Genomic DNA, 15,120 nt, shown 5'->3' with positions numbered 1-15,120 from the left:
AACAAGTGAATATGAAGACAGATCAATGGAAATCACCCAACGAGGACTAAAGAAAAAAGACTGAAGTAAAAATTAACAGATACTTAGGAATCTTTTAGCTAATACTGTACATATAATCAGAGTCCTAAAAGGGGAGAAAAGGGAGAACAGGGCAGTAGAACTGAGAAAATAAAGGCTGAATATTTCCCAAATTTGGTGAAAGACATCCATTAACAGACTCAAGACATTCAACCAACACTAAGCAGGATAAATACAAAGAAGGTCAGCCAAGGTGCCTCACAGGAAACTGTTGAAAACCAGAAATAAAAAGCAAATTGGAAACATCTAGACCAAAAAAAAAAAGATAAGAGGATGGTTCAATTGGCAGCTAACCTCTCATCAGAAACTATGGAGGCCAGAAGACAGTGAAACATCTTTCATGTGCTAAAAGAAAAAAGTGATCAGCCTGGATTTCTTATGTGCCATAAACAGATCATTCAAGAATGAAGGCAAAATGAAGAGAATTCATTGATACAACAGACCTGCATCACAAGGAAGGTGAAGGGAAATTCTTTAAGCCAAAGAGAAATGACACCAGTTTGAAATCCAGATCCTTGAGTATAAAATGCATCAATAATGATAAATATTTGTGCAAATAAAAAAGACTTTTTCTCATTTAATTTTTGTGTAATATTCACACCTCTTTAAAGGAAAAGGCATAACACTGTCCTGTGGGATTTACATTCTACATAAATGTAATACATATAACAACTACAGCATAAAGAACAAGGTAGAGTGGGAGCAGAGGGAATATACACCTATATATTTATATGCTTTCTAGATTTCAGGTGAAATAGTATCATTATCTGTAAGGATACTGCGAAAAGTGAAGAATGTCTATTGTAATCTCTAGCAAAATCACTAAAAATACACACAGGCATGCGAAAATATACTCAGAAAAGATCAAGAGGAAAATTAAAATAGAATTATAAAAATATATTATTCAAATAATTCAAAAAAAATACAGAAGAGGAACAGAAGAACAAAAAATAGAGGAAATAATAGAAAACAAAATCCAACTATACCAGTAATTACCATAAACATGAAAGGACTAATAATTACAAATAAGAGACAAATATTGAATGAAGGATTTTTTTTTTAAGACAATACCAATTTGTATGCCATCCACAAGAGCTAAACTTTATAAATAAAGACACAGATTGAAAGTAAATGGTTGGAAGATGACATACTATGCAAAGAGTTAGCATAAGTTTGTAGAGGGCTAATATCAAATAAAATAGATTTTAAGATAAAGTTATTAAGAGAAATAAGAGAGGACATTTCCTAATGATAAGAATATCAACTTATCAGAAAAACACAACAATCGAATGTGGAGAGTCCCCACCACAGAGTCTCAAAAACACGTGAAGCTGGAACACTATTTCACCAGTAAAAGGGAATAAACTCCTGATACATGCCACAACACCACTGAATCTCAAAAATGTTATGTAAGTGAAGGAAGTCTACATAAAAGACCACATATTGTATGATTCCATTTACATGAAATATCCAGAAAAGGTACAACTCTAAAGACAAAAAGTAGACTAGTAGTGACCTCAAACAGAACAGGAATTAACTGCCAGATATGAGGGATCTTACTGGTGTGATGAAAATTTTCTAAAACTAGGTTATAGTACTGGTTATACAACTCAGCAAACTACTTAAAGAAAAAAAAATCACTAACTAGATAGGTTTTATGGCATGTAAATTATACCTCACCAAAGTTGTTTTTAAAAAGTCAAAAAATTCATAAAACAAAAATTGACAGAATTAAAAGGAGAAATAGGACAATCCCACAAAAATATTTTAATGCTCCTTTCTCAGCAACTGACAGAAAAGCTAGCAGGAAAGTCAACAAAGACATAAAGGATCTGAATAACTTTATCAACCAACATATCTAACGATTATAGAATGCTACACCCAACAACTGCCAAATATTCTTTTCAACTCAGTAGTTCTCAACAGGGGAAATTTGGCTTCCAGGAGACATCTGACAATGTCCGGAAACATTTTTCAATGTTGTATCTTGGGAGATGCTACTGACGTTTAGCAGGTAGAAGCCAGAGATGCTGCTTAATATCCTATAATGCACAGGGCTATCCCCAACAACAAAGAATTATCTGATCCAAAAATGTCAATAGTTCTAACACTAAGAGATCCTGTTTTCTTTTTCTTTCTTTTTTTTTTTTTTTTTTTTAGACAGAGTCTCACTTTGTCACCCAGGCTGGAGTGCAGTGGCGTAATCTTGGCTCACTGCAACCTCCGCCTCCCGAGTTCAAGTGATTTTTGTGCCTCAGCCTCCCAAGTAGCTGGAATTACAGGCGTGCGCCATGACACCCGTCTAATTTTTGTATTTTTAGTAGAGACAGGTTTCATCATGTTGGCTAGGCTGGTCTCAAACTCCCAACCTCAGGTGATCCGCCCACCTCAGCCTCCCAAAGTGCTGGGATTATAGGCGTGAGCCACCACGCCTGGCTGAGAGATCCTGTTTTCAAGGGCAGATAGGTACATTTACCAGGACAGACCATGTGGAAGGACACAAGACATATCTCAATAAATTTAAAACTGAAATCATACAGAATACATTCCCTAACCACAACAAAATTAGAAATAAATACCATCAGGATATATAAGAAAATCCCAAATATTTGGAAATTAAACAGCATACTTCTAATTAGTGTACGGATCAAATAAAAAAGATCACAGGAGAAATTAGAAAATATTTTCAACTAATGCCAAAGAAAACATACCATCAAAATTTGTAGCATGCAGCTAAACCAGTGCTTACAGGGAAATTTATAGCTTTATATTTGTATGTTAGTAAACAAAAGAAAAGGGACCATTTTTCTACTTTAACTGCTATATCCTTAGTACCTAAAATAATTCCCAGCATTTAACAGGAAATAAATATTTACTAAATAAATAATAACTGAACAGAAGACTGAACAAATGGAAAGATATCTAAATGACAACAGTGCCATCTGAGTGGCAGAATTATGAGTTTTTATTAATTTGTTTCTAATTTTTAAAAATAATCCACAGTATTTTCCTTAATTGGCAGAACATTTTTCTTAACCTAAATGGCCCTTCTCTGAAATAAGATTATAGCCAAATGAAACCATAAATAAATTAGATAGCTAGGATCTCATTATACTTAAGCTCTTAAATGAAGAAGGGAATAAAAACAAAAACATTTTGTCCTGTTGGATGCAAATCTTTTTCTGAACTTAATGGTTTTGGAGAGAGGGAGAAATGGAACAAATGTAATTCATTAACTGAAAAAAGTTTCTCTCAATTCCAAATGCAAACTGCTACTGGAATGAGAGTGTGTGAAAGTGCTGCGCAGAGGAATCACCCCTGCGGGGCCATCAAAACATGGCGCTAAACCTTTCCGTTTGGATTTTTCTCTCTCCTTGCCCTACACTGACACAGTCAAAAGCAATTAATGATCAAATAATGTGGGTTTTTTTCTGGGGGGGGCGGGGGGGGCGGAGGAAGGGTGTTGGTTTGGGGGTTCTGTGGGTTTTTTGTTGTTGTTGTTGGGTTTTTTTGCTTCTCTCTCTTCCAAGAAAGCTGCCAGAAAAGAAAACCATTTTCTTCCCACACACAAGGATCTCATTCTGGTCTAACTGAAAATACAGCTTGTCTCCAAGGAAACATCTATCACTAAGAGACTCCAATACTCTTAGCAAGTGCAAGCTATATCTTATTTTCCTTTCTTCTCCCTCAATTTTGAGCATGGAAGTCTCTCAAAAACTCTTAGTTTAAAAGCATATAAGAGACCTCTCACTTAATATTCTTTTTAAAGTAATTAACTGCAAATCAATTAATAAAATTGATTACATATAGGGTATACATATAAATCACGAGCTTTGCTAAGTTCTTAAGAAATTAAAATCATATTCAGGCCAGGCACAGAAGTAGCTCATGCCTATAATCCCAGTGCTTTGGAGGGCTACGGTGGGAGAATCACTTAAGGCCAGGAGTTCAAGACCAGCCTGGGCAACATAGTGAGGCCCAGACTACAAAAACGCCTGTAATCTCAGCACTTTGGGAGGCCACGGTGGGCAGACCACCTGAGGTCAGGAGTTTAAGACCAGTCTGGTCAACATGGTGAAACCCCGTCTCTACTAAAAAATACAAAAATTAACCAGGCATGGTGGCAGGCACCTATAATTCCAGCTACTCGGGAGGCTGAGGCAGCAGAAGTGCTTGAACACGGGAAGGGGAGGTTGCAGTGAGCCAACATCACGTCACTACACTCCAGCCTGGGTGACAGAGTGAGACTCAATCTCAAAAAAAAATCTTATTGATCACCACCACTGTATTCCAGCCTGGGCAACAGAGGGAGACCCTAACTCTAAATAAATAAATAAAGTCATCTTCTAAATCCCCATATTCTTTTCTTGGGCTTAGTAGAAAAGGTGATGAGGTGGCAGTTCTGCGCTGTTCAATCATGAGCCGAAACTGTGCTGGCTTTAAAAGGTACCCAGTGGTGGGCTTGGGAAAAGTGCAACTACAGCCAATTTGAATGAATCTCTGGGACTCAGAATCTCCACTGACTATCACACCTCCCTCCATTACCCAGCCCTACTCCTATCTGCAAAAGCCTCAGAAGCTCTACTAATCAATTTGAACCTCTGCAAACAAAGCAATGAGGAGCTGTAAAATTGGTACTTAATAAAGCAGTTCTTAAAACAACCTTTTGGCTCCAGTAGCAGATACAAATGTGTTAAAGCCACTGAGAAGCATGGGAAAACCAGAGATTTGTAGAGCAAAACCTCAGCTTAAATGGAAAGAGGGAAAATTAAAATAAACAGTGGCAAAATTAAGCTCCAACTGGGCTAACAAATCTTATGAACCAAACAAAAGAATAACCAAGGGAACATGCAAGGCTACAGTGGAAAATCCCCAAGCCCCAATTCTGAAGTGCCTTTATCAAGGTTATCCAGAAAAGTCAGCAATGAATTACCCCTTAAAATAGTCTCTCCAAGTCTATTGCAGAATGAAACTGTTTGTCTCCACAATCCCTCAGTTGACATTTGCACTGCAAGCATAAGCAACATTTACAAAGGGTGAGACCCAGGAAAAAAAAAGAAAAAGAAAATCATTGTTTTCTGAAAGCAGGAAGGCTGGCAGAAAGGTTTTCCACAATTGAAGGAACTAGCAGCTGAGGCAGCGACAATGGCAAGGTACCCCCAGGGGCTAATTTGCTGCTCAGGATCTAGTGCCATTTAATCCCACAGTTAGACTTCACAAACATGGTTCTTGGCAATTCTGACTGAAGCACCATCTAAAGGCTGTCTGCTCTAGGCAAAGGATGTTACTCAAAAGAGGCACCCTGTTTCTCATCCAGGTAAAGGAGATCTTTCCCATTAGGTCTTCTTGCACACCAAGTACTCAACATTTTATAGTAACAGAAAAAGCCTGCAGGCTATGTGTTTTCTTAGAAAGTACAGGGCTTTCTAACAATTAGAGCTTTCTAAAAATGGAATGCAACGCCTCGGGAGATTGATTCCCTGCCTCTGGACTGGGTCCATCAGATGCTGTTGACCAACTGGCTAGGATATCATAGAAGGGACTCAGCACTGGCAGAAAAAAAAAGATTAAATGACTGCTAGGATCCCATCCAGTTGAAGGAGCTAAGAAAATGGAGGTGATTATCCAAGTAACTCCAGAGAAAAAACACTCTTGCCTGAAATCATCTTATCATTTCAGGAGGAAGAAAAGTAGGTTTTACAGATTGCCCCATTTTCCAGAAAGACATACCGGCACACTCGCACCTACTTCTACAAAACAAGTATAAACAGTTGGAATCCATTATAACAAATACTACAGTATCATCCAAAAATTTCGAAGGCATTTTTGGGCACAGGTTTCCCACTCGTGATAACCCTCCAGGAGATAACAAGCTAGGTAAAAGCTTTTGCAATATAAATACTTGACAACGCAATATTTGCATTTATTGGGGTCAGCTGACCTTTTCATAAGGGAAAAAAAAACAAAAACAAAAACAAAAACAAAAAACTACACGTGTCTGAGTCCATCTTCTGAGTCTTCCTGAAAATCCACACTGAGTAAAGATGGATTTAGCAAGAGTGTTACTGTAGAGTCTGGTACAGGTTCTCTGGCTACAAATGTAGGAACTGAAGCCCCCTTGTTCTGGTTCCCATATCATAAACTCATGCAGTACTCTGTTCTTCTTCACGGCATCTTGCAATTATAATTACTTAACTAATTACTCATTTTGTCATTAAAGACTGTGTCCATGCTAGAAGTTCCAGAAAGGCAGGGCTCTCACTGTACCCTCAAGTGCCTCAGGCTTTTACATAGCAAATGTGGGAAGAAAAAAAAAAAAAAACCCACATATTTACTGAATAAAAGAATACTGTACAAAGCCACTAGATTAGCAAAAGTGAAAATATCTGAGAAGAGCAGGGATAGATGATGTAGAGAAATGAAAGCATTCACTCATATACTGAGTGTGTAAAGTGGTATAACCATTTTGGGAATTTGACACTTTCTAATGATGTTAATGAAAAGCATACAATATGACCTAACACATTTATTTGATGTGCATATCCTAAAGAAACTGGGTTCATGTGCACTACAGTATATGTATTAAAATGTTCATAGCTGCATTGTTCATATTGCCCCAAACTGGCAACAGCCAAATACCCATCAACAGTAAAATGAATTAGTAAACTGTGGCATATTCATGCAATAGAATACCATACGCAATAAAAATGAATAAACTAAAGCATCATGCAACAACACAAATGAATCTTACAAGGGACACTGAGCAAAAGGCAAAACACAAATGATACATATTTATGGTATGTATCAAAATGTCAAAAACAAGCCAAACTGAACTATATATTTCAGATATGCAAAAATAGGTCATCAGTTCTGTCAAACATTCAAAGAGATAAAAACTTATAGAAGCTCTTCCAAAGAAAAGAGAGAACCAATTTCACAAGAATGTTGATAGCAAAACCAGACAAGTACAGTGGAGAAAGGAAAAGTTCAAGCCAATCTCACTAATAAACATAGTGGCAAAAAATCCTAAAAATTTTAGATCTCACAATCCAACCATGTATATAAAAGATAAAGCCCCAATTCAGTTTATCACAAAAATACAAAGTGGGGTCAACATTAGAAACTCTATTAATGTGGCCACACGCTGTGGCTCATGTATGTAATCCCAGCACTTTGTGAGGCTGAGGTGGGCAGATCACCTGAGGTCAGGTGTTCAAGACCAGCCTGACCAGGCCGGGCGCGGTGGCTCAAGCCTGTAATCCCAGCACTTTGGGAGGCCAAGACGGGCGGATCACGAGGTCAGGAGATCGAGACCATCCTGGCTAACACGGTGAAACCCCGTCTCTACTAAAAAAATACAAAAAAAAACTAGCCGGGCGAGGTGGCGGGCGCCTGTAGTCCCAGCTACTCGGGAGGCTGAGGCAGGAGAATGGCGTGAACCCGGGAGGCGGAGCTTGCAGTGAGCAGAGATCCGGCCACTGCACTCCAGCCTGGGCGACAGAGCGAGACTCCGTCTCAAAAAAAAAAAAAAAAAAAAAAAAAAAAAGACCAGCCTGACCAACATGGTAAAACCTCATCTCTACTAAAAATACAAAAATTAGCTGGGTGTGGTGACATGCACCTGTAATCCTGGCTACTCCAGAGGCTGAGACAGGAGAATTGCTTGAACCTGGGAGGCAGAGGTTGCAGTGAGCCAAGACTGTGCCACTACACTCCAGCCTGTGTGACAGAGGAAGACTCTGTCTCACACACATACAAAACAAAACAAAACAAACAAAAACTCTACTAATGTAACTAACTTACCACCACTTTAGAAACATTTGGCACTACCTAGGAAATCTGAAGATGCACATGCCCTATGGCCAGCAATTCTGCTCCCAAAAGGATATCCCAGAAAGAATTTTGCCCGTGTGGGCCAGCAGATAGTTTGTAGCAGCACTGTCTACAAGCCAAAACTAGACACACCATATAGAAGAATAGAAAAACAAACTGCAGTATATTCCTACAATGGTATACTATAAAATAACAATGAATGAACCACGCTACAAAGAAATGGCCAATTCTCAAAAATATTAATATAATCTTTAATGATAATAGCAAGTTTAGAAGAATACATGTATATGATTTCATCTATATAAAAGCCATAAACATGCAGAACTAAGTAAATGTCTAGAAATACACATGCATATGTATGTAAAACTACAAAGAAAAGATAGCATTGACACACAAAATGGAAGACAGTGGTTATTTCCTGGGCAAAGGATGAGATTGAGAGGAAAATTAAATTGCAAAGAAGTACACAGAGGGTTTCAAAGTTATTGTTAATGTTCCATTTTTTATAGGTATATATGCCTATGGATTTTTTTAACTATTCTTTAAAATGTATATGTAGCCTATATATAAACATACATTATACACACATACACTTCTTTATAAACATGATGTGTTTCCTAATTTAAAAAATAATTTCAATACTTACCAGTCTAGACCAGGCTTTACTATGAATCATTCCTCAATTCTAGCTCATGAAATAAATCAAAATATTTTCCCATAACATATAGTTTTCTTCTTCAAGAAACATGACATTTTCATTTATTATTCACTCAACTATTTATTGAGTAATTATTATATGTCAACTACTCCTTGGGCACCAGAGAGAGAAACAAAACTGGCACTATCCCTGTCCTCATCAATCTTACAGTTTAGTAAGGAAGATAGATGCTGCATACAAAATACATATAGATAAATACATAAATACAACAAAGTGCTATCACAGAAAAGTAGACTATTGTAAGATTATACAAGGTGACTTCATTAAGTTGGAAATTCAGAGAAGGCCTCTCTCGGTATTTAACACAAGTTGAAACCTGAAGAGGTTTTAGTCAAGCAATAAGGGCAGGTGGTGTGCATTCCAGACAGAAAGTGGCATGTGCAAAGGACCTGAAGCAGGAAGGGGTTTAAAACACTTGAGAAGCTACACTAAAGCTAGAGTAAGAAACAGAATAGCAAAGATGACCCTGTAGAGACAGACAGAGCCAGATTATGTAAGAATTTGTAGGCAGTGGTATTTTCAGTGAGACTGCAGGCCACTACTATACTTTAGGTAGGAGAGTAACATGGAGGAAGGCCAGAGGAAAAAACAGAGAATCCAGTAGGAGTTACTACAGTAGTTTAGTTGAGACTGCCAGCCAAGAGTTGACGGGTGCCTGAGCCAGGATGGTAGCAGGGAGGAAGAAAAGTGTATTAAGGGAGATACAGCAGACAGGGAGTGGCAACAGAATAGATGTAAGAGGTGAGGTAAGGATGGCGTGAAGGAGTACACCCTTATTAAATGACAAATATTGAAAATCTGTCAATTGTCATATTTACAATATAGCCCTAGTTTTGATGTTTAAAAGTATACAAAATTATTCTGAAAATAAGCTGAATATCAAAAGGAATAAAAAACTATAATGGATTAAAACATACGAAATATATTAAAATTCATGAATTCATCACAAAATGGTAATACAAAAGACAGAGAGGGAGATAAGTGGGGAAAAAAATGAAAGAGGTCAAGGATGCATGTTGTAATCTCTAGAGTAACCTCTAAATGAATTTGGAAATGTAATATATTAAATGCCAAAAAATGAAAAATATTTCATTGACCCAAAAGAAGAGAGAAAAATGAATATAAAATAGATCAATTAAATAAAAACAAAGAGTAGGGGCCAGGTGCGGTGGCTCACGCCTGTAATCCCAGCACTTTGGGAGGCCAAGGCAGGCAGATTACCTGAGGTCAGGAGTTCGAAACCAGCCTGGCCAACATGGTGAAATCCCGTCTCTACTAAAAATACAAGAGTTAGCCGGGCATGGTGGCGGGCACCTGTAATCCCAGCTACTCAGGAGGCTTAGGTAGGAGAATCACTTGAACCCGGGAGGCAGAGGTTAGAGTGAGCTGAGATCAAGCCACTGTACTCCAGCCTGGGCGACAGAGCGAGACTGTCTCAAAAAAAATTTTTTTAATAAAATAAAAATAAAAACAAAGAGTAGGGTGGTAGAAACAGACTGCCATTTTACCATACATGTTAAAGTACACCACAAGGATGCTTCCAGAATGTGGGAAATGCTATAGGACAAACACCCTGATTTCTTCAAAAAACAAATTGCAAGGAAAAAAGGGTGGGCAGGGGGAGGTTGGAGGTGAGGATCAGGATTGGCCAAAGTGTTAACAATCACTGATCCTGAATGATACACACATGGGAAACACCACACTACTGCCTCTACTTTTGTATTCATTTGAACTTTACTGGAATATAAAGTAGAAAGGAAGAGAGGGAAAATGGGAGGGAGGGAAGAAGAGAGAGAGACAGAGATGGTGGCAGGGAGGGAAGATCTCTGGATACTTATTGGCATATTTATGTGCAGAAAATGTTTTGGCAGGATATATTTTTAAATGTTCAAGTGGTTATCTCTGGGCTAATGTGATCACAATTTTTAGAACGTTACAAATTCATCATCTCTAGGTGGGAAGATTACTGGTAACTTTTAGTCTCTTCTTGTTTAGCTATGTTTTCTAATTGCTTCTACAACAGGTAAAACAGAATGCTTGACTCAAAAATTGTTTAAAAGGATGGAAGAAAGACTGCCAAAACCCAAAAAGCTTCTCCCAACATAGATGTTGATGTGTAAATCTACATTTCTTAAACATTTCTGGGTTACAGCTCACAATGGACTGAATGTCTGTGTCCTCCCAAAATTCGTCCATTGAAACCCTCATCTCTAATGGGATGGTATTTGGAGATGGGCCTCTGGGAGGCAAACAGGTCATGAGGGTGGAGCCCTCATGATAAGATTTGTACCCTTATAAAAGGAGACCCGAGAGAGCTTGCTTTCTCTGTCTCCACCAAGTGAGGACACAGCCAGAAGGCAGCTGTCTGCAAGGCAGAAAGAAGGTCCTCACCAAGAACCTGACCCTGCTAGCACCTTCATCTGGGACTTCCAGCCTCCGGAACTGTGAGAAATGATTTTCTGTTGTTTAAGCAATCCATGAAGGATTGCGTTGTAGGCAGACCAGACTAAGACACAGGCTCTTTGCAGAATCTGACAAAAGCTACTAACTCTCTTTCCAGAAAAATGCACAATCTTATAGAATTTTTCATATAATGTCAAGAAACTTTGAGATTCCTAATGAACCTATAGACTTTCTATGCTGTCAGTAGTAGTTAAAATAAAAAATTATAGCTGACATTTATTGCCCACTTGCCATGTGCCAAGCATGGCTCTAGGTGTCAACTCATTTAATCCTCCCACCAACCCTCCAAGATGGGCATTCTCATCATCCCCATTTTATAGATGAGGAAAGTGAGGACAGAGAAGATTAATAATTTGCACAGGGTCCGCTAGTTATTAAGCAGAAAAGCCATCATACAAACTTGGGCAGCCTGGCTCCAGAGCTCAGCTCTTAAGCAGCAAAATATGAGGCCACCCACAGAGTTGAAGTTAAACATGCCAAGCAAATATGACATCCTGAATCATGCTCTGGAGAACATATCTTCAAATTCAATTAACATTAAGTACCTACCATGTGTCAGACCCATCCAAACACATAAGCTCATCCAACCCTCAAAACAGTGCTGTAAGTAACTCGCCCCAAATACGCAGTTAACTGCTATAAAAACAGGAGTCTAGCCTGTCTTCTGACCCCAAGTTCAACATACCACAGCTGATTGCCTCTAAATTGGGGTGATAGTCCTGTTCCACATTACACATGACCTCCCAATGACCAAAATCTTTGTAAGGTAACTGGTTGACATCCAATTCAATAGGTTAAATCTGTAGACCCCAAAATTTGCCCATGTTGTAAAGCAATTTAGCATTTGAGGAGATTTTTCTTCATTACTCAGCTTTGGCCTGCTGAGACATCCTGGATGGATATGTGCTTCCAAAAGTTTGCACTTGAGTTTCATATGCATAAATAGGATCATTTACTTACATACACTGCAGATAATTGCTAAATGCTATAATACCACATTGCAATCACATGCAACATAGCCTACATAAATATGAACACACGAGTTACATGAGAGCTCCCCTAGTACTTACAGTTTCACAGTTCAAGCATCGAGTTTCATTGGTAAGCGTTCCCTGAAAAATCTCATGGACCCAGGTGAGTTCTGGTTTATTATTTTCTGCAGGTTCGTTCATGTTGCCATTTTTTAATTTTCCATTTTGTTTTTCCTGTTTCTTCTCCTCCTGCAGGATGTCCGCAATAGTGTTCAGCAAATAATTTAAAAATTCATGAGCATCCTGCTGCATGTAGTTATCAAAGAGATCTGGAAAGCAGAAGGTGGTTATTTCAGTCTCTGGTTCTTGAAAAGCAAATGGATGTAGTTAGTGTTACATGCCATACCTAATTTTTTTTTTTTTCTTTTTTAGAGACGGAGTCTCGCTCTGTCACCAGACTGGAATGTAGTGGTACAATCTCAGTTCACTGAAACCTCTGCCTCCCAGGTTCAAGAGATCCTACTGCCTCAGCCTCCTGAGTAGCTGGGGCTACAGGTGCGTGCCACCATGCCCAGCTAATTTTTGTATTTTTAGCAGAGACCAGGTTCACCATGTTGACCAGAATGTTCTCGATCTCTTGACCTCATGATCTGCCGCGGGGATTACAGGCGTGAGCCACCTTGCCCAGAGCCCATACTTCAATTTTTATACTGAAAGGGTGAACAGGTATGGAATATAAACATACTCATCTCTACCAAGCAGCTTCAATGAGTAAGTTTCCAAAGAATTTTTTTAATTCATTTCCATTTTCCACCACGTACCAAAAACAAAATTTCCCATATCTCCCCAAAGTCATCACATTTATATAAAACTACCAAAAGTTCTATTTGTTCTACAAAAGAACAGAAGTTACTAGATAAGTTCCCTGATAAAATATGAATTTTTAATATGATGTAACTACCAATGATCAATTAAGTATTCATTGGGTAATTTATTCAGAACAACTAGGGTATCTTCCCAAAGATCATATCAAACCCTGGACCAGCCTGGAAGCAGCCTAGATGAAACACAGAAGGGAGATGAGGGATATGTGTGAGCATGCATCTATCTGATAGTGTTCTGAAACCAAATACGAATGATTCCAGAAGCCTACTGCTGCTCCCCGCCATAAGGACAAACAATCAAAAGATGAATGCAGCTGTGAACCTTCATTATTAATCACGTTCACAACTTGACAGAGTGCTCTGTTTCCTTCTCCACTCAAATTAGTTTTATTCTGGTATGTATAAACTGTAACTTCAAAATATAGCAATCAAATTAAAAGAGATTTTATAAAACAAATACCTGATTAACCATGCACATCTGATGAAGGAAGGCTGAATCTAAGATAAATAGTAATTGCCATAACAAATATCTTTATAGTCATAAAAACTGCCAATACAACACTTCTGGAATACGCACCTAGTTTCTACTACCTACTCCCCAAAAGAAGAAGATAGAAAAACCAGAAAAATCAGGACTTTTAAACATCATATAAAGCAATCAATTTGATATCCTTCAATTACCTTAGGCAAATGAAAATCAGAGGTATATTTAAAACAGTAGAGGCTCTGATTAGATAATAGGCACTTATTTTAGTCACCTATGACAAGTGTATAAGCCAGTACTATTTTATTCAATTATTGCATCAACCAATTTAGGCTAATGAGTATCCCACTCAGAAGGCTGCCTTGGACACTTTTCTCTCTTACAATGATACTGTCCAGAATGGAGCAAATAAAAAGGTCATTCTAAATTGGAATAATAAATGTGCATTTTTAAGCATGTTTCTAACCCAGTTTTGTTTTATGTTTACTGGGCAGAGAAGAAATGTTGTTTCTTAAAAAATGACACCGAGTAGTTAACCATGCTTATTTTCCCTTTTCGAAAAAATCTCAGCTCTTCCTTTTGAGGAGATACAGAACCATCAATTCTCCTTATTTCAAAGGCTTAAACACATTATACTGCTTACTACTCACCATTCTCTTTTCTCAGCCTTGAAATGAACTTCTTTGGTGGGATGACGCCAACCTTCTTCTTCTGCGTGGCAATGCTGTGGAAAAGGTCCGCCAGGCACGTCAGCAAGTTTTCCTTCTTCTTTTGCTGGGCCTTGTATGCCAACACATTCTCCCGGAATGGACGGCAGAAGTACAACGCCTGAAGCACGGAGTTACAGTAGCATGTGTTTCCAAACTGCCAAGGGACAACAGGGATGGTTCAAGTCATTGCCTGGGGATGAGCCACCTCTGGAATAAGTAGTGAGGGTGAGAAGGTCCCCACTCCATGAACTGGCCTGGATGTCCCTGTATTGGAGTCTAGTTCACCATATCAGAAAACTAGTCAACTACTGTAAACACCAGTGACCATCTGATCCACAGAGAAATGAAGAAAAATGCACATCATTCTGGTGCTTCTCTAGCCCATCAAAGTCTCGAGAATGATAACCAGCACTCTGCCTCAATAAAGAGTCTAATGAGACCTGCTGTGCTTAAAAAAAGAGAGAGAGAGAAGAGAAAAAAATCTACATAATGCAGAGACTCAGGAAAGCAGCTGGCTAAATAAAAGATGCACATTGCAACACATCAAAACTCCTACGACAGGGAAAATAAAAATCTGAATCAAAAAGAAATCTAGTAATTAGGAACCACTTGCTCGGGTGAAACAGCCTAAACTGAACGGGGGCTGGTTTTCGTTTTTCAATATTCCAGGGCTCCTGCCCACTGGCTCAGACCACATTTCCTCACTTAACCCCAAGTAACGCAGGCAAAAATATGCTGCCTCATGTCACTCTCCCAGCTTCCCACCCTCTGGACTTCTAAATGGCCCTTGATCTTGCCTCTGCCAAGGCAGCAATTGTGCCAATACCATACTACCCAAGTTCCTGGCCTGCAATCACATTAGGGCCCACCCAGTAACATTTTATACCTCTCACAAAGCATGGATACTGAGATTATTATTAAAGAGGGAAAACATCTCACTGATTTTCAACTGACTATAAGACCACCTCTGTAGAAGAAC

General features: G+C 38.6%; 1 protein-coding gene across 3 annotated transcripts in view; it reads right to left on the bottom strand.

The window, feature by feature from the left end:
* Window positions 1–15,120, bottom strand: part of USP46 (ubiquitin specific peptidase 46) — a 72,554-nt gene that overhangs the window by 26,625 nt on the left and 30,809 nt on the right. For all 3 annotated transcript variants that reach the window (XM_007998723.3, XM_037989441.2, XM_007998726.3), the window contains 2 exons: window positions 14,082–14,295; window positions 12,163–12,392 (listed from right to left, as the gene is read on the bottom strand). In XM_007998723.3, coding sequence (XP_007996914.1) covers window positions 12,163–12,392; window positions 14,082–14,295 — 444 coding nt within the window. The remainder of the gene's footprint in view (window positions 1–12,162; window positions 12,393–14,081; window positions 14,296–15,120) is intronic.

Source organism: Chlorocebus sabaeus, chromosome 7, assembly GCF_047675955.1.
Source record: "Chlorocebus sabaeus isolate Y175 chromosome 7, mChlSab1.0.hap1, whole genome shotgun sequence".
In the NCBI taxonomy this organism is placed as follows: Eukaryota; Metazoa; Chordata; class Mammalia; order Primates; family Cercopithecidae; genus Chlorocebus; species Chlorocebus sabaeus.
The sequence above is the reverse complement of the archived record's forward strand: the minus strand, read 5'-3'. Positions and strand labels throughout refer to the sequence as shown.